The sequence below is a fragment of the Phalacrocorax carbo genome, chromosome 1 (genome assembly GCF_963921805.1).
Source record: "Phalacrocorax carbo chromosome 1, bPhaCar2.1, whole genome shotgun sequence".
Taxonomy (NCBI): domain Eukaryota; kingdom Metazoa; phylum Chordata; class Aves; order Suliformes; family Phalacrocoracidae; genus Phalacrocorax; species Phalacrocorax carbo.
This window is the reverse complement of record NC_087513.1, coordinates 86,056,752-86,081,918: the sequence shown is the minus strand read 5'-3', so window position 1 is coordinate 86,081,918 and position 25,167 is coordinate 86,056,752. Positions and strand designations below refer to the sequence as shown.

The window sequence follows — 25,167 nt, the reverse complement described above, 5'->3', positions numbered from 1 at the left end:
TGGTCAAAGAGCTGGTGGGCACTGACTGGTGATGCTTGGCCTAGGATAAATGATAGAAAGTAGCCACTGGGCTCTTCCCATCTAGTTTTCTCCTCCTGGAGCTGAGATCAACAGCTTGGCCATGGACAGGAAGAAGCTGATGAAGAGAACCCAGGACTTGGTAGGTTGGAGTAAGGAGGTGAGGGGAAAAGTGCAGCCAGAACCTCAGCAAGAGCTTCTGGGGATCTTCAGCTTCCCAGTGTACCTATAAGCAGGATATAAGACTAAATGGACCTTTGATAAGGTCCAGTACTAACTTTCCAAACAGGAAATTTCTAAGGGGTTTGACAAGATACAGCATGGCATTACCAACCATTCAGCCAAGAAATGGCTGCTAAGCCCTTATCAAGGATGCCTGCATTTGCATAACTGAACAGTCATATTAGTGCCCTTTCTACCTCACACCTCTCTCCTTTGATTTGTCTCCCCAGAATCAAGGCTGAGCCACGTGGAAGAGCCACCCCTAGGTCAGAAAGATGGGGGAAATAGAACAGATGAAGCAGGAGGCTGAGCAGCTGAAGAAGCAGATTGCGGTAATGCTGGCAACAGTCATGAAACTGCTGAGAGAGTGTCTACCCCCGTGTCCAAGTTCTCTTCATCACAGCTTGGAGTTGAGCTTTCTCCATCTACATCCTTGGGGCCCTCTGCAGTTCTGCACAGCCCTTTAAGTGCTAATGGAGATTTTCATAATATGGTGGGGGGAAGAGGGGGAGAGAAAGGGTGAGAAAAGGGGACTCTACAATGGTAAGAAGAAAGTGGACACAGGCATTGTGTCTGCAGGGGAGCAAAGAGTGTAGTGTGTCCCCAGGACCTCCTCCATCTGGGAGGCAGCTGGTGTTCTGCCAGGCAGGAGGATCCATGGAAAGGGTGTAGCATGGGGAACTAGCTGCTGAGTAGCTTTTAACTCAGCTTCCTGATGCTTGACTGGTGTCAAGGTACCCTGGTCACAGACCAGGTTCCCCCTGTGCTGGCCACAATCCAAACACAGCAAATCCACGGTTCCTACCTCTAGCAGGTTGCAGGCTAAGTCCCTGAATTTCACATGTCATTGCCTTGTCACATGGCTTTTTTTCTGTCTCATCTGATCTTGTCTCTTCTCCAGGATGCCCGGAAAGCCTGTGCAGACACAACACTTGCTCAGGTAAGGGACAGGGCTGGCTGGGCAGGTGAGTGTGTATGGGTCAGCTAGCACCACTCCAAGGGGGATTCTCTCCAGCTGGGAAGCAGAGTTAGGATGAGTTAGAGATGTGGGGAGCAGTAAAGCTCCTGCCAATCCAAGATTAACTCTTTGTCTCCCCTCACTCTTTCCTCAGATTGTGTCTGGAGTGGAGGTTGTTGGCCGCATTCAGATGCGGACCCGAAGGACCCTGCGTGGACATCTGGCCAAGATCTATGCTATGCACTGGTCCACGGACTCCAAGTGAGAGAGATGCTGCTGATCTGCTGGGTGCAGGGCAGCACAGGGGTGTGAAGGGCAAGAAGGCTCTGATGGGAAGAGCGCTACTAACATGATCTTGTTCCTCTCTCACAGACTTCTGGTCAGTGCCTCACAAGATGGGAAACTCATTGTGTGGGACACATACACAACTAACAAGGTAGGAGCCAGGTGGCTGCAGCAAACCAGGATGCTGGAGTGGGTCCCCTCGGAGCTACTGCTCTTGCCCTGCTCTCTCTGCTGCCAGAGTCCAAACATGCTTTCTTGTCCTCCCAGGTTCATGCCATCCCTTTGCGGTCTTCCTGGGTCATGACCTGTGCCTATGCCCCCTCAGGCAATTTTGTGGCCTGTGGGGGCCTTGACAACATGTGCTCCATCTACAACCTCAAGACTCGTGAAGGCAATGTCAAAGTGAGCAGGGAGCTCTCAGCCCATACAGGTGTGTGTGCTGCCTGCCTGCAACCTCAGTACCTTCTGCTTCCAAACCTCACTCTTCTAGACCTGCCCCGTTTCTCATATTTCCTTGTTCCCCCTTCCCAGGTTACCTCTCCTGCTGCAGATTTCTTGATGACAACAATATTGTGACTAGCTCTGGAGATACCACATGGTAAGTGTTACCTTCTGCATCCTAGTGACAGGATCTCTGGCTCTTAGAAGCTCACCTCACATCAGCAAGTGCAGTCCTTTTGCTCTGCAGCAGTCCACTATCTAAGGATGAATTGCTCCTGCACAGAGAAGCCCTGCGGAGTGCCTTAGGAAGCCAGATCCATTCTTTCTTCCCTTGGCAGAACAGGTGCTTCTTTTCCTAGCTGAGGTCAGGTCAAGATGCAGATCTATTGGTGAGGCAGTGGGGACCATGTCATCAGCTTTCACAAAGCACAGTGTCATTTATCCCAGGACACAAAACATTAGAAATTTATGTGAAGCCCACATACACACTCCACTTCTCAAGTCTTACCCTGGATCCTTTGGTTCCTGGCTCTCAGGCCTTGCTGTGCTGTGACTCTGAGCAGTGATGAGTCTTTATTCACCCTCAGCCCATCCCAACACCTGCTTTGGAAGAACGTTTTGACCGAGGACAAATCAGGATGTGGCATTTCCATCAGAGATCGAGGTTACATGGGCCTTGTTCGCCTGGCTGTGGGATCCCAGTGAACACAGCCCATGCATCCTACAAGCATAGATACAGCAGACCTTTTCCAGCTGTTTGCCTGTGGGTTCCTCTTACCTCCTCTCAGTATTCCCTTCAATTGTTGCAGTTATGGAAATAGGATCAAACCTCTCACACCCCCAGCCTTAGTCTAACTCCATTTTGGCAAAGGTGCAACCAGCAACAACGGTGAAGATATCGCCTGTTGTGTATATGCCTGATTCCAGAAACACTATCACCTGTTTTCCAATGCTGTAGCCAGGCCCATGGCTTCCCTCCTTTTGTTTGCAAGTAGGACTGCTCTTCAGCCCAGCTGTAGATCTGCTCTGCCTGGGCTGCCTCTGAGAAGTTCTCTCCTCTCCCACAGCGCACTCTGGGACATTGAGACAGGGCAGCAGAAGACTGTGTTCCTGGGTCACACTGGAGACTGTATGAGCTTGGCTGTCTCCCCGGACTTCAAACTCTTCATCTCTGGGGCCTGTGATGCTACTGCCAAACTGTGGGACGTGCGGGAGGGCACCTGCCGTCAGACCTTCTCAGGACATGAGTCCGATATCAACGCCATCTGTGTACGTATGCTGTCTGCACAGTGGTGGGGAGGCAAGGAAAATGGAGGGTGGACCAGCTCTGAAACAAGGAACTTGTCTTGGAACAAGGTTGAAAGAAACAGTCATGTGGGCCACAAGGGTCTCAGGAGACCTTGGGTCAATGATCCAGCCTAAAGAAGGGAGGGCCTGAGTTCACTTAAGTTTGGAGTCTGGTTCCTCCCAGGCACCTGGGCACCAAAGCATCTAGGTCTGACTGCCATTTTCAAAACAATGCTTGGACTCAACCAGCACACCATGGTCTGTGGAGCTCAGCACCCTAACTTGGGTGCTGGCACAGCTTTGCTCACAGCAGCTGTTGGAAATCACCATTCAGGCATGCTCCAGGAACCGTGGTGCAAGACACAAATGAGGCAGCAGGAATACCTAACTCAGCTGAGGGTCTTGGTCAGCTCCAGACAGCAGAGGTGGTAACTTGGGATCATAACGAGATCTTGTGAAGATAAAACCTTCAGAGCAGGCAGGTCAGTCATTCGGGGGCAAGTATCCCCCTCAGAAGCAAGGATTCAAACCAGAGCCCTAGAGGTGGCAGGTCAGAAACTTGTCAGTTTAATCCCTTTCTGCTAACCAAATGAGTCTGCCAGCTTCCTGCAGTGTCGGCTGCTTGAACAATCCTGACTGACTTCAATTAGTACAGCCTTTCTCACCTGTCCCATGGCTACCCTGCCAGCCATATGGTTTTCTGCTACACCTGCTCCTGAGGAGCTCTTTGTTGCTCCTCAGAGCAAGGACACAAAAAAGGAGCGTGTATGAGAAGGTTGGGGTATGAGGATCAGACAGAGGGAGGCTCTTGTAGCTCTGAACCATGCCAGACCCCATCTGGGGCATAGCAGGTGGACACTTGTCAAGCCCTGAACTAACAGCTAAAGAGACAATAATCCTTCCTCAAGCACTGGGACATCTTGCAATAGCTCTAGCCTCTAGATCATTGGCTTTCTTGAAGTGGAAGGGGACTACTCAGTCTTAGGAGAAGCATCAGTCCCACCCTCCAGCAGGCTCAGCTTTTACAATCCAGTGTCTTGTCCCACTGGGTTTTGCTACCTCCATGGCTTCCTGGTGGTTAGCAGGGAGGTGAAGATGTCAAGGAAATCTGTAAGGCACAGCCTGATTAATACCTGATGTGTGCCTTCCTCAGTTCTTCCCTAATGGTGAAGCCATCTGCACTGGCTCAGATGATGCCACCTGCCGTCTCTTTGATCTCCGGGCAGACCAGGAGCTCATAGTGTACTCTCATGAAAGCATCATCTGTGGAATCACATCAGTCGCCTTCTCCCGCAGTGGGCGCCTCATGCTTGCTGGATATGATGACTTCAACTGCAACATCTGGGACTCCCTGAAAGCAGAGCGTGTGGGTGAGTGGCTCCTGGAGGTCCCTCTCTCATTGCCTACAAGGTCTTCTGTCCCTACCAAGGCAAGGAAAAGGCCCTTATTTTTTCCTAAATGTGACACATCCTATACTGATTGAAATCCAAAGCAGCTTCCTCACACTTAAGCAGCACACCATGAGAAGTACAACTATGTTTTGTGTAGAAGAACTATTGTTTTTAATGTTAAGGAAGTCAAGACTTTAAACCACATCATTGTTTCAAGGGGGAAAAGAGCATTAAGGTTCCTATTCGTTAAAACTGCTCACAAGCACCAGTAGTATTTCCTACTTTCTTCTAGCTTCTGCGATTTGCCAGATCCAGCTACTTGCAGTGCCTCTTGGTGGCTAGGCACTGAGCTGAGCATGGACCTGGCCTTCCATTCAACATCTTTGGATACTCTGAGATGCTCATGCACAGAATACACCCAAGTGCCATTTTTCTCTCAGATGTGGCCCCTAGCCTCTGGAAATTTATAACACAGCCCACCAATAGCATTGCAATTTCTCAGTCTTATCAAGGACACCACCCTTTCTTAGCCCTACCATTGCTCCAGGGTGAAAGCAGTTGTATGAGGATTCAGCCAAACAGACCTTCCCAAGAACATTGTTCTTTGGCCAGTCCCACGGGTAGTAGTTCTTCTGAACGTTTGTTCTTATTCACCACGTACTGATTGTAACAGGTTGTGCAGGAACAGACAGCATGATACACAGAAGCACAGGTGCACAGCCTATGATGGATATCCTTAGCATCGTCAACCCCTTCATCTTTCCTAGGCCTCACTTCTTTTCCTGACCTCTTCTTTCCCCCCTTAGGAATTCTCTCTGGCCACGACAACAGAGTGAGCTGCCTGGGGGTGACAGCAGATGGCATGGCTGTTGCCACCGGCTCCTGGGACAGCTTCCTCAAGATTTGGAACTGAGGATGGCTGCAGAGAGGGGAAAAAGCAGTGGAAGCATGGCTCACAGCCCAACAGCACAACAGAAACGGCTACCTACCACTCCCACTTGTTTCTAGACACAGGTCACTTGTAGAGGTCTCCCAGAGTGAAAGGGAGAGGTCAGGAAAGGGGAGCAGGAGCACACACACTGGCCCTTCTCTCCACCTCTAGAGGCCCAGCAGTTTCCAGCCTCATGCAGGCTTGAAGACCTGCAAAACACTATTCATTTTGTCACAGGACATTACAGTACAGTTCAAACACCTCTACCCACGTTGATACCCATCCTTCAGAGGATGTCTCCTGCAACACCTCTGCCACAGGTTAGTTAAGCTCTGTCCCTGATTTAACTCTACCTAGCTTGGCTGTGCAGCTGTCCTATATCCCTGCAGACTGCCTCAGAGATGTACTGGGTTTGAGATTTCTATCATGCAACTTCAAACAAAAAGGTAATGTAAATTGGGCTCATTTTCCATTGGGGAAGAGGTAGCTCAAGTCTTATCTATGCATAAATATGGGAAAGGCAGCCCTCAGACCTGCCAGAATACCAAGGAATATTATATTTATTCCTATTTATTGTCTGCTTCTTGCTCTTCCTTCTCTTTTTGACTCACTCCTGCATTGTGTGGTGACCCTGTCTAACCAGTAGCCACCAGCCTCTGTTTTCAAGTCTGTTCTAGATCATCATAGTCCAGGCTAATAAAGAAAGCTCACATAAGCACGACAGGCTGTGTTCTTTCCAGCATTGCTATGAGTTACTGCAAACCTACCTCTCCTCCTGTGAATACTGCCTACTGACCCCATTCAGAGAACATCTCGTCCACAGGCCTTACTCTACTTCAAAGTCCCAGAGGAGGATATTCTTCACCTATGTTTTAGCTGAGAGGCTGTTAGTCCCAAGGCTTGATGCCCTAGAGTTGGGCTAGAGCTGAAAAATGCATCCTTGCAAAACTTGGATATTTGAACTCAGCTACAGGACACAGCCCCTATTCCACTTGTTGGCTCATAGCCACATCCTGCAGTCCCAAGGTTCTGCTGAAGACTGAAGGCCAACAAGGTAAAGCGACTTATCAACAGCAGGGCAAGATATTAATGGATAACACTATCTCATCCTATTTTGGTTCTCATCCTCATGCAACTGGCTCACAGCTGGATAGTCCTTTGTGTGTGTTAGTTTCAGGTCAGAGTAGGTACAACAGAACTCCAGACTTACACAAGATACATCAGTCTCCTGCACAGAGCTGCCAATCCCCAGACCAGTCTGCAACACATGGGTTCAGGGTCAGACCCTTCTCAGACCAGTGCCACATTACAGGCAGGGGACAGAGCTGAGTTTTAGGGCTAATGGAAGGCTAAACTATTTGTTCCTAAACACCTGTCTGCAAAGGAAACATTGCACTGAGCAAACAAGGGACTTCCACTGTCCTATCAGGACATAGATACAGTCAAAGGTTTAATACAAATTTATTTGCTACAGCTAAAAACTCTAGAGGATATACAACAGAAGAGTCAAAGTCTGTACTATAAGACATGCAAAGCCAGAAGAGAGAATGTGCTCTTTGCCCTTTCCCCAACATGGATAGGTGAGAAGAACGACCACAAGTCTGGAGTTTCGGTCTATTGCAGGATTTCTCACTCTAGAAGACTCTGAAAACATAGAAGTAAATTACAGCAAGATCCTGGAAAAGGAAATCTCTAGTTCTCCACAAAAGGACATTGTTGGTTCTCTTTGTTCAAATCACTCCAAGCACAGTTCCCAGATTTGAGGCTCCTGCTCAGATCTGTTACTTCCTTCTTCTCCCCAAGGCTCTCTCCCAACACATGCCTCTTACCCTAGAAAAAAAAAGAAACAATACCCAAACATACAGTGTAAAACACAATTTAATTGAGGGTTCGTAAATTTTCAGTGGAACATATAGCCCATTTTCAGGCCATTAAGCTTTGGCTCTTTTGATAAAGTCTAAGAGTGATGGACTTCTTTCTACAGCATAAAGAGAAAGGATGTACTAAAATGGGCAATATCACAGTAAGGCCAAAGATTCAGACATTGAACAAGACTTGGAGGCACCTAGGGACAAGACTGACGCACAGAAAAGTACTTATGAAATCACCAGGCTCTACAAGCATAGGAGGCCACAGTTTCAAACTGGGGCCCTACAAAATAGAGATCAAAGGGTTTGGGTTTTTGTATTTTTTCAGCCCATTCTCCCTCCTACAGTATGATGCACCAAGCTTTACCTGGCGAGGGGCAGGAGCACTGGGGGAATTATCATCTTGTAGGATGCTGAGGGGAGAGCGGCCAGTTCCACCAGATGTTGCCATGATTTTGTTGTTGGTCTTGCGTCTTACAGGCTTGCTCCCTAGTGACAGAAGCAAGCACATCAGTGTATCACAACAAGGCTAGAGGGTCCTGGATTTTAAATACCTCCTGGCCTTTATGATCTAGCTTGCTTGCCTGTACAGCAAAGACTGTTACCCAAGGACTTCCAGGTAAAGGGATCACAGAAATGTTGATGTTGGAAGACACCTCTGGGGGACATCTGGTCCAACCCCCCTGCTCCAGCAGGGCCACCTGGACCACATTGCCCAGGACCATGTCCAGACAGCTTTTGAATAGCTCCAAGAATGGAGACTCCATAACTTCTATAGGCAGCCTGCTCCAGTGCCTGGAAATGCTCACAGTGAAAAAAGTGTTTCCTGATGTTCAGATGGAGCCTCCCGTGCTCCGGTTTGTGCCCATTGCCTCTGGTGTCATCACTGGGCACCACTGAAAAGAGCCTGGCTCTCTCCTCCTTACACCTTCCCTTCAGGTATTAATATATTAATAAGATCCCCCCAAGACTTCTCTTCTCCAGGCTCTGCTCTCAGCCCAGCTCTCAAACTCTCCTCATAGGAGAGATGCTCAGCAGTTTTCTGAAGCATGGTCTGTATTAAAGACTCCCAGCACCACTCAGTCGTAGTACTTTGATGTGCCTCCTACCCTCACTCCCCAGCTCTTCCCAAGCAGAAACTGCAAGGTCCTTCTGAACAGGACAATTACAAGAGCATCTCAGAGAGGAGAAGATGATATTTACCTCTTCAAGAGCTACATTTACATCTTGATTTTGGCTACAGATTGAAAACAGCTTTTCAATTCCTGACAGAAGCCAGTTCGATAAACAAACATTTCCCAAAGGAGGCAGCTGCAGAGCCCCAAGGCCAGGCTGCTAGGGTGGTGGGAGACAGCTGAGCTGGGGGATATGGACAAGGTCTCCCTAAGCAAGCCCGGAGAAGTCCCAGGGCGCTGGGAGCCCTGACCCACCTGTGCCAAGGGCAGCACAGCTCCCCCGGCACCCGGGCCCTCAGCTGCGTTACGCCCAACACCGAGCACTTACCCGCGGGGAAGCCGAGCCCGGCAGCGCGGGTCGGCCAAGCCGGGCCGGCGCTGGGAGAGGGCGGCCGCTCCGCCTCTTCCCCCGAGGGGGCGGCCGCCTCCGGGGAGCTCCACCGGGCCGGCTCCTCTGCCGCCGGCGGCAGCTCCTGTGGCGCGGCCTCAGCCCTGAAGGTCTCGCTGAGCTGCTTCACCAGGCGGTCCACGCTGTCTGCCGGAGAGGAAGGAAAGGAGGGAGGACGGGCTGAGACGTTGGGCCGCGCCACACCGGGCTGCCCGCCCACCCACCCGGAGCGGCCCCACTCACCACTCGACACGGCTCTCATGGGCGTGCGGGAGATGCCGGGTGTGGGCGAGCGTGGGTCCCGGTCCTGGCTGGAGCTCGCCACCGGCTCGGCGGGGCCGGGTTGAGGGCTGCCCGCCGGGGAGCTCACCACCTGCGGAGAGGGCAGGCGTGGGGGCGGCGGGCCGGAGCCGCCGCGGGGAGGAGGCGGCAGCAGGGGCCGGCCTGTGAGGGGCGCCTACCTCGATAGGCGTGCGCAGGATACCGGCGCTGGGGGAGCGGGGGTCGCTGACGTGCGCCAGGTGCTTGTTGTGGGGGGTGACTGGGGCGCTGCCAGAAACCCCCATGGCGGCGGACACCCAGCCGAACCCCGCAGCTCCGCTCCGCTCCCCTACCCCGCACCACCCGCCGACGCCGCGATTCAAATCTCCCGCGCGTCAGGAGGCGCCGCCTCATTGGCCCCCGCACGGGGGCGGGGCCCGGACCGCCCCGCTCCTGGGCCCGCCTTAGGACGCCCATCTCTCGCGGGGCCGCCGCAGCACCCACCCAGCACGTCCCGCCTCGCCCGCCGCCGGCGGCCCTCTGTCAATCTTCGGGGAGCTCACCGCCCTCGCCCCGCTCTACGCCGCCAATGGCCAAGGGGCCCGGCACCGCCTCCCGTGACGGCAAGAGGCTGGCTACGATTGGGCGAACTGTCAGGGCGGTGCTGCGGGCTCGGCCCTTAGCCTCGCTGCCGGCGCGGATTGGCCGGAGTCCGTCAGACCACGCCGGTCTCTGATTGGTCGGGGTGGGGCCGCGGGCGGTGCCGCAGTGAGCCGCTGTCATGGCGGAGCTTAGCGAGGCGCTGCTGTCGGTGTTGCCGTCCATCCGGGTGCCCAAGGCCGGCGACCGGGTCCACAAGGACGAGTGCGCCTTTTCCTTTGACACGCCGGTAAGCGCGCCCCGCGGCCGGCCCGCCCGCCCAGCCGGGCCGCCCCCCGCCCCGGCCTGCTCCCGGCCCGCCCGCCCGCCGGGGCGCCGCCCGCGCGGGGCGCCATGGGACTTGTGGTTCCGCAGCGGCGGGAGCGGCCCCGCGGCCTGCTGGAGAACCGGGCCCTCGGGGACTACAGCACCCGGCGTGCCCCGCGCCCCGCCGCGCCCCTCACGCCGCCGGCGTACTGGGGGCTGTAGTTCTGGGGCCGGAGCGGGCGTGGGCCAGTCCGTCGCCCCGTTCGGCGGCGGCGCGGCCCAGGGGGGCGGCTGGGGAGCTGGTGCCCCCCCCCAACCTCACCCATCCCCGCTGCAGGGGCACAACGGGGCTTGCAGTCCTGCGTGGGCATGCTGGGCGCGCCCCGTGGTGGCGGGGGGCGGACCGGGGGTCCCGCCCTGCCCGGGCCCGAGCTGCCCCTCCGGCCTCGTCGCCCGGCCCGGCGGGCGAGGGGCGAGTCGGTGCTGTGTCATTAAGATGGCAGTGGTCCCTTCTCCGGCCGTCTCCACCCTGCCGGCATCCCTGCTCCTCCCTCCCTCCCTCCCTCCCTGCCCCCGCCCGACCGAGGCGGGCCTGGGGAGGTCGAGGCGGCGGGAGGGCGAGGTGCCCCCCTCGGCTTCTTTTACGGGCGACCGGCCGGGCCGCGCCCCCGCCCACCAGGAGTCACGGGCTGCGGCTGGAAGATATGAGCCCTTCGAGGAGGCAGCACACAGCAGCCTTCCTCCTCTGTCCCTTCCTGAGCCCTGCCGTGGTGCCTGTCGATGCGCTCCCTGCTCTGACTCGGTGCTAGCTGCTTAATGTTGGGAAGCAGGCTGAGGCTTCTTATTGGTTTTCCTATCTTCCAGCATCTTATATTTGGGTCCCTCACTTCTCCGATTTAGAAAGGGTATCTCTGCTGAATGAGTGTGCTGCTTCCCAGGTGCTTGTGGGATGGGGAGGACTTACTCTGTATCCGTTCCAGAGCTACTCACAAGGTTTTGAAAGCAGCAGCAAATATAAACAGTGGTCTGCTAACCTTCCTCATGCTGTAGTTTGGCAGAGTTCCCTATGGTGCTGGGAATTATGCTTTCGGATAGGGTGCCACAGTTTCGTTGGTAATGATTGTGATGTGTTCCGAACATGTGAACTGTGGCCTTTTCTGAGAGAAGCTTCTGGGGAAGCTCAGGGTTTCCTGATTTGGTAGCATCCTGCCATAAATGAACAGGCAAATACATCTTGACGGGAGTACCTGTTCTTCTGGGGCAGCCAGGGTGGGGCTTGCCATCTTATTTCTGACTAGCTACTAAGTGGCTACATACGTAGGAATGAGCTGTAGCCATGATTTAATTAATAGTGTTCCTAGAGGTAAGCCTCTGCATATCCTAGCAGTTAGAACAGCATTCTTTACCACCTCCCTTTAGTTTTTATCTCTTTCCTTCCAGGAGTCAGATGGTGGCTTGTATATCTGCATGAACACGTTCCTGGGCTTTGGGAAGCAGTATGTGGAAAAGCACTATCAGAAAACAGGACAGCGGGTCTACCTGCACCTCAAAAGAACACGTAAACCGGTAAAAAATAAAAATACATACAATCACACTTGTTCTGAAATTGAGAGCTGGGCTATGCCTCTGTATTCAGTCAGATACAGAGTTTTCTCTCCTCAAATACAACTGATGTTTTTCTGGGTGAATCAAGGTACACCGTTTCTTCAGCTCTGCTTATGTGGAATTGTTGTATGGATTGCCCACACTATTTCTGCTTGGCCTTTTTCTGTTTCCAGAGTAACTTCATTTCAATCCTTAAGGCTTACCACAGCTTGCCTGTCCCTCTAACTCTATTTCCCTATTTCTTCTCAATGCAACAGAAGGAAGAAGACACCAACTCCAGTGCTGGGGATCCCCCAAGAAAGAAACCAACTCGCTTGGCTATTGGTAAGAAAGCACTTGTGTACTGTATCGTCCTTGTTGTTTTGGACTAGTCCTCTGGAGCGCCTGCGTTCGTGGCACATCTCTTTTGCCTTTCTTCTTCTGGGTTAGTTGAAGGTAGTATCCCCAATGGAATTTGAGCTTCATGTTTTCTAGTGTCTCTTAGGTGGGCGTTTACTGTAAAACAGCTGTTGAGGTGGTAGTTTTGCTCTGTGTTCAGAGTTGCACCATCTTTTCTGTAGATAAATATGCTTTGCATCCTCTCTTAACTCTGTATGCCTGATCAGCGTGGTGTGCGTATAACCAGTGTGGGGCTGTTGCTTTATATGAATGCATCCAGTGTGGGGTTCACATAAGTCTGATAAAATGTGTAGGTCTGAAAAGTAAGTTTGAAGTTCCTGATAGAAAAACATTTTTAAACTTCTCAGAAATTGAACTAGATATATATATGGGGAAGAAATTACTGGTAAATTACTGGTAAATGCTGTTTTTACACTTTTGGCTCAATACTACTTTGAAATACAAGGCTGATACTGGAGGAAATACATGTGAATGTTAAAATATTAAAAACAAGCCCCTTTTTTTGGAAGAACAGGGTTGGTGTTCTGTTACTCTCTTGCACCGACTGTAAAGGCTGTCATGGCAATCGGTGAAGGTGCTGCTTATTTGGAGCAGTCTCAGCTAGTAATTTCTGAACCATTCTGGAGATCCATAAAGCAGAGGATAGGAACATTTTTTTAGCAGTAACAGGTTCTTGGCTTGCTGGAAGCTGGCCACTAGAGGGAAATCCAGAAGCTGGACCATGCACATCTTCCTTTTTGCTCACTTTTTCCCTGGCTGTGCCATGGTGTAGCAGACGCCTGGTGACTCCACTGCTGCCACAACAAACACCAACATTAGGACTTTCAGCTGCTCCCTGTTTTTATGGTGAGATGAATGGAGCCCCAGAGGTCACTTCTAGCAAAACTGAGACTAGAACCTACATTTCTTCAGATAGCCAGTGCTTTTGTGTATATGACTATTCTGCCCAGTTTGCAGTATGAGTTATTTTTACATCCTCGGTTCCACACAGGTCTTGAGACAAGTGTTGTCGCTGGGTCAGCAAATAGCTGCCTGTGATAACAGCTTAGTGGTGTGAATGAAGCAGGAGAGAATAAAAAAAAAGTATTAGCCCTGTGAGGCAGTGATCTTAAAGCCAGGAAAGATTTTTTTCCCCTCTTTTTTAGCTAAACTATGGTGGTTTAGCTAATCCTGACATGGGAGTTTGTTTTTTTTAAGTACTAGAAAGATTTAGGAGCAAAATGTCATTGGCTGCAAAATGTAGCCCTTGATCTGTCTGTACCTCAGCTTCCCTCTCCTTGGGAAGAAAAATCTATATTGTTTGCCTCCTATGCCTGCATGTTGGTTGAACAACTTTTGGAGTTTATGGTGCTTAGATACAAAAGTGAAGAGGGAGGCAGTGTAACTCATGTCAAGTAGTTGGCTCTGTGTCAGGGGGAAGGGGCTAGGAGGCAGTCTGCTGGCTAAAGACCCTCTTCCTCATCTGGAGCCTCAAAAGGTTCACATAACCGCCCTCAGGGACCTCAGCAATCTGTTTTAGTGTGTTTAGAGTTCAGGAGTTTTGTGATACCCTGAGGGATTTTGTATTGCTTTACTCTGTGAAGTGATGACAAGAGATCTCTCTGGGATGTGCTGAAGAGGCACAGAAGAGGATTATCTGGGTATGTTGTTGCATGGTGCTGGTGACAGTTTTAACGTATTTCTAAAATCACTCAGGCTTGTGGCATCTGTATTCATACATGGCAGTTTGTGCATAGTCAAAAATGTGGTATTTGAGGGGAGAGTTGCAAGAGATATTGTGGGAACCGTGTTGTTTTTGTCAGTGTTTTAACTAAATGCAGTAATGGTTATCAGAACTGTGTCATACACAGGATTCTTAAGGCTGAGGCATTAAACAGCAAAAAGTCGTATTCCTTTCAGAGATTTGTTGTAGCAACAGATCTTCAGAGACCTGTTGCAGTCATAGCATGCCATTTTTAAAGAAATAAAGGAGATTCAGTTAAAAAAAACATAGGGGGTTAAGGCTGCTAGTAAGCAGTGTGTCTTCTGCCTGTTTCCTTCTGGGATGTAAGGTGTCAATCAACACTTGGAGAACAGGAAAGGCCAAGGTTTTTTCCTGAGTACCTGTATAAATCGGAAACTGTTCCCTCCACTGCAAATGTTACTTTTTAGTGACCATCCATCATGACTCTTGACAACTGGCAAATAACCTGTTATGTATGGAACTCCCATTTCTCTTGCAACCTCTGGAAAACATGGCTAGGTAGGCATGAGAAACTACTAGCACTATACCTTTCCTAAGACTTTTTATGTAATTCTGGATGTTCTGGTTCCAGAGGAGCTGGTCCTCCTTGCTTAAGCTCAGGACTCTGAACTCTCCTTCCTGGAAGAGGCAAGAAGCAGAGCCAGGCTTCTTAAAGATGCTGGTAGGCTAGACCTTTGAACAGGGTTAGAACATGAACTCTTCATGCACATCTCCATTCATCATCTTGGAGGTACTGTGAAGGATGAACAGCAGTGCTTTGTCACGGCTCTGTTCTGACAACTGTCTCTCTAGAGCGGGTCTTTTTTTCTGGTTGTAGTCAGGGTCTGGAGATTCCTTCTAAGCATCCGTCAAAAGAGCTGGTAAAAGCAAACCTATTGTTCCTAGGCTTGTATTTGCTCCTGTGAAGTCCACACCTCCAGCAGAAACTTTGGGATCCAGAAATAGAAGAAAGATTGTGGATCGTTGATCTAGAGCTTTGCCTTAGTCATGGTGCCTTATTCCATGTAAGCTATGGGCAAAGAGACCTCGGAAGACATTTAGTTTTACCTATTACTGCAATATTTTTTCTTCCTATAGGTGTAGAAGGTGGATTTGACATCACAGAGGAAAAATTTGAATATGACGAAGATGTAAAAATAGTAATTTTCCCAGAGCATTTGGATATTCCTCGTGATGGACTGGAGGGACTACCAGACATGGTCAGAGACAGGGTATGTTTGGGTGGAGGCTCTGTGTTCTCTTGGTAAGGAGGAAACACACCATTACAGAGAAGGAACTGCTGTCCTGTAAAAGGGATCCTGCAGAGCTGCTGTGAAGTCTCAGCTTGGAGTAAGCAGGGTTCTTCTACACTTGCACAGTGCTTTATATTACGAAGCCCTGGCTTGTGACTGAGGCTCCTGAATGCTGCCCTGGCACAACTAACTTGCCAATCTGAGCCTAAATGTGGAGTGTTGTCATACTGGAAGCTTCCCTCCTTGTGCCCTTCATTTTTTTTTCCTGATGTCCTAATTCCAGATTGCCAGTGCAGTTGAGGCCATCCTGACAGCAGATTCAGCCTCACGGAAGCAGGAGGTGCAGGCTTGGGATGGGGAGGTTCGGCGTGTATCCAAACACGCTTTTTCCCTGCACCAACTTCAGAATGATGTCCGCATCCCACCATGGTGAGCATAATACTGAAACTAGCTGTGTTGCTCTGTATCCCAGACCCACCCCCATCAATTTCTTCTCCTGACCTGGACTGCAGCAGCAGATGAGACTCTTTTTGTGAGTCTCTGAGTGTGCCTTGTCATAGTAAATTCAGGGGAAGTAGCAAACCAAGGTATTTCAGGATGCCCAGTGCTCTGAAGTAAAAGAGGAATGAGATTGCTTATACTATGGTCAGCAGGCAGTAATGGAGAGGGCTTGGGAGGTAGAACCCAAAGGTTTTCACCCTAATCTCTTTTTCTCTGTTCCTTGTCCATAGTGGCTGGAAGTGCAGCAAGTGTGACATGAGGGAGAACCTGTGGCTGAACATGACCGATGGAGCCATCCTCTGTGGTCGGCGCTATTTTGATGGCAGTGGTGGCAACAATCATGCGGTTGAGCATTATCGGGAAACTGGCTACCCACTGGCTGTGAAACTGGGAACAATTACTCCTGATGGGGCTGGTGAGAAGGGGGATCCTGTGAGGCTTATAGATGCCAGGCACCACTCTGACTGCGGTTTCTGACAAGGGAAGTCCGGGGGGATTTCCAGGAATTAGGCTGGTGTTGACCATCTTATGACCTGGAACATTCAGTGTCATCCTATCACGAACTTTCCCACTCTGACCTGCTTCTCGTGGCAGGCAAAGAACCAGCTGATAAAACCTTGCCTTCCTCCTCCCCTCCCTTGGAATTTGGAGAGTTTTAGAGTAGTTATCCAGGCTGCTGACTTATATGCTGTGGTGGGATATTTGTCAAAGAATTTTGTGTGCCATGCCTGGGTAGAGAGTATATGGCACAGTAACCCACTTTCCTCACTCCAGAATTACGTGTACCTCTGTACCTTGATCAATGACAAAGTTGTTTGTCTTGTCACGTCTTTGGAGGAACTTCAATATTCTGTCTTGTCATGCTACTCTCCTGAGAAAGGAGAGAAACCCCAACTACTCAGTTTGTCAAAACTCCCAGTTCAGAGCAACTCTGTTCTCTTCATCCAGCAGTGAATGTTAGATCACAGGAGTGAGAATTATAATAATTCTCTCCTCTGTGTTCCTGCATAGATGTCTACTCCTACGATGAGGATGACATGGTGTTGGATCCCAACCTGGCAGAGCACCTTGCTCACTTTGGGATTGACATGCTCAAGATGCAGAAGGTGAGGGGGGAGGGAGGGTTGGGGCCTTATCCGCCATAGGCCCAGAGCAGGAGAGAAGCAACTCTGAGGTGTCTTAGCTGGACCCCAGCTTTCTGTGGCTATGCAGAACCCATGCCTTGTCAAGAAACCCTGACTTTTGTCAGGCAGAGAGTTGTGTCATCTGCCTCTCTTCTTTCATTGCTTTTTTTTTTTTTTTTTGGCTTTCTTTCCTGTCCCTCAGTTTTATTTCCTTGGGGTTCTGTATCAGTACTGTGGACAGGGAGGTTCCCAGGCACTGAGCTTTGTTCCCTAGATTCAGTGCTGGTGTGTGATTTCCATGCCCCTGTACAGGGGATGGTTCAGATTTCTCCCGTGTTTCTTAGCATTCCTCTTTCTGTCCCAGGTATTTAGATACAATTTAGAAACAATTCTTGTATCTTCCTCCTCTTCTAATTTAATAAAACAGAATGGATTTGACTCTGTTTCTATACACTTTTCACACCTCTGATGTTCCCTTGAGTCTTCTTTGAGGGTTTTTCCTGTTCTTTCCCTCCACAGACAGACAAGACAATGACAGAACTGGAAATAGACATGAACCAGCGCATTGGGGAGTGGGAGCTCATCCAGGAGTCTGGTGTGCAGCTCAAGCCCCTCTATGGGCCTGGGTACACTGGTATCCGTAACCTGGGCAACAGTTGCTACCTCAATTCAGTGATGCAGGTGCTGTTCAGTATCCCAGACTTCCAGAGAAAGTAAGTGAGCTTAATCACTCCTTTCCATTAGCCTGGGATCCCCTGGGATCAGTACAAAGGACTCCTAGAGCTGGGAGCTTCTGTTACAGTAATCAGGCTCAGAACTGTGTCTTTGCTAGATGAACCCCTATGTCCCTTAGATTGCTCCATTTTGCTTTGCAGGTATGTGGACAAGCTGGAGAAGATATTCCAAAGTGCACCTTCGGACCCCACACAGGACTTCAGCACACAAGTGTACGTAGAGTTTTGGTGAGAGAAGGAAAGCTGAGGCTGCCTGGGTGCGTCCCCTCTGCGCTGCTACAGTGTGCTTTGCTGCAGGTTTCTCCCTCAAGCCTTGCCTCTCTGTTTCTGTGTCCATCACCAGAGACACTGATCCTCAGTGATCAATAAGGATCTAAGCCAAGAAAGTTCAGCTGAATGCCCTAGATTGAGAGGACAGAGTGCACCTCAGTGTTCATGAGAGGCTCTTAAATGTATTATGTGGGAACGCAGTACCATCTGTTACCACGGGGGGATTTCTGGTAGGCATATTCTATCTACATAACAGCAAAAGGTCCTTGCACTCTGCAGTGGAGGGAGATGGCTAAGAGCAAAGAAATACAAAGATTTCGGCAACTTTATTCCCAGTGGATAATTTATATATGCTTAAGGATACTTGCTGCAAGAGGTATTATGCAAGCAATAGCAGAAGAAGGAACACAAGGTTGGGGAGGGTGTTGCATTTTAAATACATGAATTCTGAGCTACATCTGCTCCAAAACAGCAAAGCAGTATATGGAGGTTTGGGGTGGAGGAATGGAAGGGTGGCATTTATGGAAGGGAGTTCAGCGGTAAGGGAGGATTCTAAATTTGGACAGCCTGGGGTGAGGCATTCACTGAGGAGGGGATTAAGCTGAGACAGCCAGAAGGACTTTTGCCTGGGCAAAGGGAGGGACTGGAGTGAAGTGGAATAGTAGGAGAGTCTGAGCACAGGAGGAAATCCATGAACGTTACTGTTGTCCATTAAGTGTCTCATGCAGTTATTCTTGATCTTTCCCCTGGTAAAATGTGATCTGTCTGCTCACAGCAATGCTATTTCTGGCTCAGACAATTTCACTTTGTCCTGTTGTCTTCTGAACAGTCAATTAGATACACTGCTACTTTACCCACGTCAGGCTGCAGCCTAGTTTGGCTGTTGCGCAGCTGCTGGATGGCTCAGCACCAGCTGCCCTTCTGTGGAGAAAAGGAAGCTGTTCCTGTATGTTCTCCCCACTGTATAAGCAATGGTTGAGATCAGTGCCCAGAAAGCCTAGTAACTTTCAAGTCAATGATGTCTCATGGGACCAGAGAGCAGACCAAGCTAAGATGATCTTGGCTGGTGCAGCAGAGAAGGCTGATGTCTGTGAGATTGACAGACCATGGCAGTGTTAAAGTTGGATGGGTTGATGTGGCTCCTGGAGTATGAGGGATTGCAGAAACTTTTGATGCTAACAGTGACTTCATCATTCCAGAGCTAAACTGGGCCATGGACTGCTTTCTGGGGAGTACTCAAAGCCAGCTTCTGGAGATGGGGAACAGCAGCCTGATCAGAAGGTGAGGCTTGGATACCACATTGTCCTGATGTGTGTGTTAAATGGGGATGGGGAGAGAACCCTTTCTGAAGACATTGTTCCAGGGCCCTGTCACCTGAAGAAAAGCATGGCTAAGCGTAGAGTGCTACGTGCCAGGACACATGCTTAGCAAATTATGACCACCTTCCTATTTCACCTTGTTATTTGCAGGGTATGCAAAACGGCATTGCTCCGCGCATGTTTAAGTCCCTCATTGGAAAGGGCCACCCAGAATTTTCCACTAACCGACAGCAGGATGCCCAGGAATTCTTTCTGCACTTCATTAACATGGTGGAGGTAATGGTTGAGTATACCTGTCAAATCATGGAAAAGCCCAGCTTTGTTTTCTCCCCACAGCAGGGCGTGAGGAGTGGGAGTGAGAAGCTGACAGTCGGAGCAGAGAGAGGGAGAGAACACAAGGAAGTGGGCCAGCTAGCACCTGCAGGAGCAGAGAAGGAGAGATGCTTGGCCATGTTTTCAGGGCTGATTCCTTAGAGGAATCTCTTTTGGGAATGGCACAGCTGGAGATGCAAATTGTCTTTAGGAGCAGGAATGGCATGGGTTCCTGGGGTACACAAGTTGGCTCTAGTTTACTCTTTGCTGTCTTTTCCAGTGGTCTGGGTACAGAAATGAATACTTTTTAGCCATGTCCTGTGCGGAACTGCTGCTACGGCAGATATTTATTTCTGCCATTCTGATGTTCCATCTATCCTTCTAATCTCCTTCTTCAGAGGAACTGCCGCAGCTCGGAGAACCCTAATGAGGTCTTCCGTTTTCTGGTGGAGGAGAAGCTGAAGTGCCTCGCCACAGAAAAGGTGAAATATACCCAGCGTGTGGACTATATCATGCAGCTGCCCGTGCCCATGGATGCTGCACTCAACAAAGGTCAGTAATGTGCCAAGGCCAGAACAGCAGCAAACATTATGTTTAGATATTGTACTTTTATTACAGAACAGCTTAAATGTGAAAGAGACTTCTTCAAGGACTGGCTTTGCCACTTCTGAAGCCAGATCGATCCTTTACCTACTTTTGTTGGACTGGGCTGTGTGACACAGTGATGTCCCTCTAGAACCTTTCCCTCCAACACCACAAGGTGGGCTGTGATTCAACAGCGAAACAGGACTGCAGTATCAGAACAGCACTCTGGCAGACATTGTCTACTTTGTGCTCCATTCTTGATGGCGTGTGTCTATAGGCCTGTTCTGCCTCTGGGTGTAGCTTGCACCAGTTGCTTTGTAGGTATCTAGAGGTGGTCCTTGACTCCTCTGCTTTATTTTCTAGATGAACTACTGGAATATGAGGAGAAGAAGCGGCAGGCAGAGGAGGAGAAGCAGCCACTGCCTGAGTTGGTGCGAGCCAAGGTGCCTTTCAGCTCCTGCCTAGAGGCCTACGGAGCTCCAGAGCAAGTGGATGATTTCTGGAGCACAGCCTTGCAGGCCAAGTCTGTGGCTCTCAAGTGAGTGTGTGTGTTACCAGCCAGGCTGTAACAAACTGGCGATAGCTGCATCTCTGGGGACTTCTTTTAGTTGCTTGGGAAAGAAGCGTTACCAAAGCTTTGTAGTTCTCCACACCCCAGGCCTGAGGAACATTGAAGCAGTGGGGGAACCAGTCTGCCAGTGATTGCCCCCAAGGGATTAAAGTGGGCAGAACAACAGTGCTAGTGAAATCCTTACTATCAGATTTCAATTGCTGAGGGGCTATGAAAATTCAGTGATATTCCAGGAAGCTAGCAGCTTTTACTGTAAATTCAAAATCTAGCTTTAAAACCAGTACTGACAGTATGGCAACACTGGTCTTGCATGGTCTCTAGAATTTCTTTGAAGGAAATTTTTAGCTAGCAAAGTTTGAGCAATACACCAAGTCTAACAGATGCATGAGTTATTTTGAAGAATGCTAACTTTAATGCTAATAGCAAGTTTTTAAAAACAGCTTTAATTTATCTCACTTCCTGTAGCACATGTGACAGTGCAAAGGTGTGGTGAGAAGATTACAAGCTTAAGCAGCTTCCTGCTGTGATGCTACTGACTGTTCTTCTGCAATGAAGGAGTAGTCCTCAAAGAACTGGAAGTGCGTTTCTAACAAATATTCTGTTATTAAGGAATAGCTACTATAAACGAACAGTCAGTAGCGTGATCACATTGAAAAGTAACATTTTGTTTTGCTTTTAAGTCATGAATTGTGTTCAAACACTTTGTAAGAATTAGCATAGAATATATACCATTGCTTAAATTAATTTTACGGCATGTTACAATTATCTCTTGATAATAAGAATCTGTCTCTCTTATTACTGCTTCTCTCTTCACAAACATTCCCCTCTGTTTCATAAATTCCAGACACCCTCTCTCTCAAAATATCTAACTAAATAATGCTCAGTCAAATTCAGTTAGCTTAAAATTCACTGCTTCTGCTTTGTATCTGAAGAAGTGCTCTTGTCCTTGAAAGCTTCTCAGTTCCTGCAGCTGTATCTGTTGGTCTAATAAAAGATGTTATTTCCTCTACGTTCCTTAAGGGTTAGAATTCTAATTAAAATACTAAAATAGGGGAGGCTTGTAAAATACATGATTGCAAGGTAGAGAACATGTACTATTTTTCCTCATCCCCCAAGAATTTGTCTACGTTGCATTCTGTCTCATCTTGTCAGAGCATTTGCTTTAGAAATGGTTCTGTGTTTGAGGAGCTTTAAGCTCAACATAGGAGAGCTGCATAGATATGTGTATCCCCCCTTAAGACATGCCTCCGCCCTACTCACTGTTTTCTTGAATCAACTAGGTGCCCTCAATCATTGCTGCCAAAGTATTTAAAAGTGTTATGTATCTCTTTCAGAACAACACGGTTCGCCTCTTTCCCGGATTATCTGGTGATCCAGATCAAGAAATTCACTTTTGGTCTGGACTGGGTGCCCAAAAAGCTTGGTAAGAAGGATGAGAAATACCGAGCATATAGGTATTGGGAGTCATGTATGGGTATAGTGGTCATTACTACAAAGAGGAAAGTAACTACCCTGAAAGGAGCTGCAGACTGTAGTGTATTGCATCCCCAGGGACTTACCCTTCTAGATCTCCCAACCGAGTCCTTTGTTTCTGCCCCTGTGGGGAGGCTGAGCAAGACTGTATCTTGCAGATGTCTCCATTGAAATGCCAGAGGAGCTGGATATCTCTGCACTGCAGGGAACAGGGCTGCAAGATGGAGAAGAAGAAATGCCAGACATCGCACCCCCACTGGTGACACCAGATGAGCCCAAAGGTAGCCTGGGGTTCTATGGCAACGAGGACGACGACTCCTTCTGCTCCCCTCACTTCTCCTCTCCGACATGTTAGTGATTCTTCTCTCTTCCTGATGCCTCATTTCCTTGCTCTCCTTGTCTCGTCTCCCGTGCTAGCGGTTTCCACCTGCTCAGACTTTCCCTGTTCCTCTGTCAGTGAATGCTGGCTGCCTCCCTTGCACGCCTGTTATGCAAGGGTGTTATGCAAGGGCATTTGTTGATTCCTGTTCTGTGGAAGGGGGGGAGATGACATGTCTGGTGCATTTAGAGGGGGCAGAGGTATTTTATTTTCACAAAGTGCAGTGGGAGGTAGGGTTTGGAGTGTAGGGAAGAGCCAGTGTTCCTGAGTTCATAAGTTGAATCCTTTTGTTCCCTGGGGTGCCTGGGTGTGAGACTGTGCTTCTGAAGAAGAAAGGTAGCAAAGGATGAGAAGAGCAGAGAGTCAGAACTTGAGCGAAACGAAGCCAGGAAATGGTGGCATGGGGGGCTGTGTGACACTAGAAAACAGAGCAGGCGGGGCTGGGTGGGAGTGGGTGGCTCTAATATCTGTCTTCCCACAGCACCCATGTTGGATGAGTCAGTGATTATCCAGCTAGTGGAGATGGGCTTTCCCATGGATGCCTGCCGCAAAGCCGTGTATTACACAGGGAACAGTGGGGTTGAGGCTGCCATGAACTGGGTCATGTCACATATGGATGATCCAGGTATGAGACCACATGGCCATGGTGAAGCTTATTGCATCTGGGCCATCATACTTCCTGTCCCACTGCTGCAGTGGAAAACTGAAGTAGTTGGGACCTCAGGCTGTATCTCTTCCAGAGAGATCTGGCTGCTCAGAGCTGCATTCTGTTTTCTGCTGCAGACTTTGCTAACCCGTTAGTTCTCCCTGGATCCAGTGGGCCAGGGTCAACTATTGCCTGCCCAGACCCTCCTTCAGAAGACAGTGTGGCCACCATTGTCTCCATGGGCTTCTCCCGGGAGCAGGCTATGAAAGCACTTAGAGCGACGGTGAGAGGCATGGGTGATGTCCAAGTGAAAGGATATTCTCAGGAACAGGCATTACCAAGTTCAGTGTCTTCTCTTCTTCCTTCCAGAGCAACAGTCTGGAGCGTGCCGTAGATTGGATCTTTAGTCACATTGATGACCTTGATGCAGAAGCTGCTATGGATATCTCAGAGGGGCGCTCGGCAGCTGAGTCCATCTCTGAATCTGTCCCTGTGGGTCCTAAAGTGCGCGACGGGCCTGGAAGTGAGTTCCAAGCAGTAGGAATGTGGATTTTAGGGTGCAAACTCAACATGGCTTTATCCTCCCTCATCCATGCAGTACCACAGTTTTAGCAGCAGCAGCAGCTGCCACAGAGCTGGTCTGGCTGTTGAGGTAGAATCAGGGAGGACCAGGAGAGTGATGGCAGAGTAGGGTCTAGACCCTTCAGGCCCAGGATTACCTGGAAGCCAGTAAGAGAGAGGCAGAGGAAGCATCATCAAGTGAAAGACAGGAATGGCTCTGCTGCTTTTTCCCAGTTGTCCTGGGAGGCTTTTCTGTTCCTTAGGCTCCCATTGAAAAAACAGGTTCCTGTCTCTGTGCAGAATCGGTGCCAGTGCTGCAAGGCTGCTGGGTGCTGTTGGGAGGGGGGATCTCTGCCGTTACACACCCAGCACCCATGGGCCAAATAAACTGTTGGAAGAGGGAAGACTAAATAGCAGTTGCCATCTCCTGTTTTACCTGCACATTTGGCCTTTAGACCAAATCCTTGCAGTCATGCTTGATGAGGACCCATTTCTAAATTATGCAGCAGAGCTTCCTTCAGGGATTCTTTTCTAGAGAGGGTCTTGCACAGGGTGTTTCGGGGTAAGATGCCTTCCTTTCTCTGATCAGTCCTCTCTTCCCTTCTCTCAAGAATACCAGCTGTTTGCCTTCATCAGCCACATGGGCACTTCAACTATGTGTGGACACTATGTTTGTCACATCAAGAAAGAGGGCAGGTAAGAGGGATTTTCACAGTGTAAGGGGAGTCTGATGTACAGCTTTAAATCACTGTACTGCAAGAGGTGTTGGGGGGTTGGGGATGAGAGCAGGCAAGGGGAATCAAGTTGTATCTTAGCTGCAGAAAGGTGTCCCTGAGCTCCCCTTCTCCATGTTGCAGGTGGGTGATCTACAACGACCAGAAAGTCTGTGCTTCTGAGAAGCCCCCCAAGGACCTGGGCTACATCTACTTCTATCAGCGGATTCCCAGCTAGAACATCGTCTTGCCATGTGCGGTGGGGGGAGAGTGGGCTGAAGGCGGGGGAGGGGGGGGCAGTGAGGATGAGAGTGGGGTCCTTCTCTCCCTTGCTTCTCTTTCCCTACTCGTCCCTTTGTGGCCTCTCTGTGGAGACACGTGGGGAGACAAGAGTTCTCTGAATAAATAGACTGGGGGCTGGAGCCCCCTGTGGACATGAGCGAAGGGGGTCCGGGGAGGGGTGGGAATATCTTTCTATAGGAAATGTCCTCACTGTCCCCACCCCGGTGTGACACACAGCCCTAGTGCTTTGCTGCTTGGTGGGATGATGCCACCTCCTTGCTGACCGGAAGGGGAGGAGGGGGATTGTGTGTATGTGTGGCTTGTGTATGGGGGGTCCCTCCCTCCCCCCCCTCCCGCCTGCCCTGTTGGGGCGGGTGCGGGGCGGGCGGTGAGCAGCACACCCCCCTTGTGTGCCCTTTACATGCCAAAATACACGAGGGACAAAATAAAAGTCGAAATACTCCCCCGCTGGTTTCTGCCTGCCCTCTGCATTGCTGGGGCCCTGGAACACGAGTGGTCGTGGTGGGTGGGCGCTGACGGTGCGGCAGGCTCCCCTCCGCGCCCCGGGCCCCCTCCGCGCCCGGCC

The 25,167-nt window shown here is 50.0% G+C and overlaps 3 protein-coding genes across 4 annotated transcripts; 2 read left to right on the top strand and 1 right to left on the bottom strand.

Moving 5' to 3' along the window:
* Positions 1-477: 477 nt before the first annotated feature.
* GNB3 (G protein subunit beta 3) lies at positions 478-6,238 on the top strand. The gene is made up of 9 exons (XM_064464485.1): positions 478-572; positions 1,142-1,180; positions 1,353-1,459; positions 1,571-1,634; positions 1,751-1,913; positions 2,015-2,081; positions 2,992-3,193; positions 4,365-4,581; positions 5,409-6,238. Exons 1-9 carry the CDS (start codon positions 516-518, stop codon positions 5,513-5,515), a joined length of 1,023 nt encoding a protein of 340 aa, XP_064320555.1. The 5' UTR covers positions 478-515; the 3' UTR covers positions 5,516-6,238.
* Positions 6,239-6,978: 740 nt separating this feature from the next.
* Positions 6,979-9,625, bottom strand: CDCA3 (cell division cycle associated 3). The gene is made up of 5 exons (XM_064464469.1): positions 9,426-9,625; positions 9,208-9,337; positions 8,905-9,111; positions 7,769-7,890; positions 6,979-7,363 (listed from the first exon to the last, which is right to left on the bottom strand). The coding sequence occupies exons 1-5, from the start codon at positions 9,528-9,530 to the stop codon at positions 7,226-7,228; spliced, it is 702 nt and encodes a 233-aa protein (XP_064320539.1). The 5' UTR covers positions 9,531-9,625; the 3' UTR covers positions 6,979-7,225.
* A 329-nt stretch (positions 9,626-9,954) lies between these two features.
* Positions 9,955-25,048, top strand: USP5 (ubiquitin specific peptidase 5). Of its 2 annotated transcripts, none has more exons than XM_064464285.1 (20): positions 9,955-10,114; positions 11,572-11,697; positions 11,994-12,060; positions 14,957-15,090; positions 15,395-15,540; positions 15,843-16,027; positions 16,624-16,718; positions 17,256-17,449; positions 17,612-17,683; positions 18,940-19,021; positions 19,210-19,335; positions 19,770-19,923; positions 20,320-20,494; positions 21,862-21,950; positions 22,159-22,281; positions 22,861-23,004; positions 23,163-23,308; positions 23,395-23,548; positions 24,198-24,282; positions 24,444-25,048. In XM_064464285.1, the coding sequence occupies exons 1-20, from the start codon at positions 10,007-10,009 to the stop codon at positions 24,535-24,537; spliced, it is 2,499 nt and encodes an 832-aa protein (XP_064320355.1). In that variant the 5' UTR covers positions 9,955-10,006; the 3' UTR covers positions 24,538-25,048. The 2 variants fall into 2 exon arrangements, with proteins under 2 accessions (XP_064320355.1, XP_064320349.1); XM_064464279.1 differs by having other exon boundaries at positions 22,159-22,350.
* Positions 25,049-25,167: the final 119 nt, after the last annotated feature.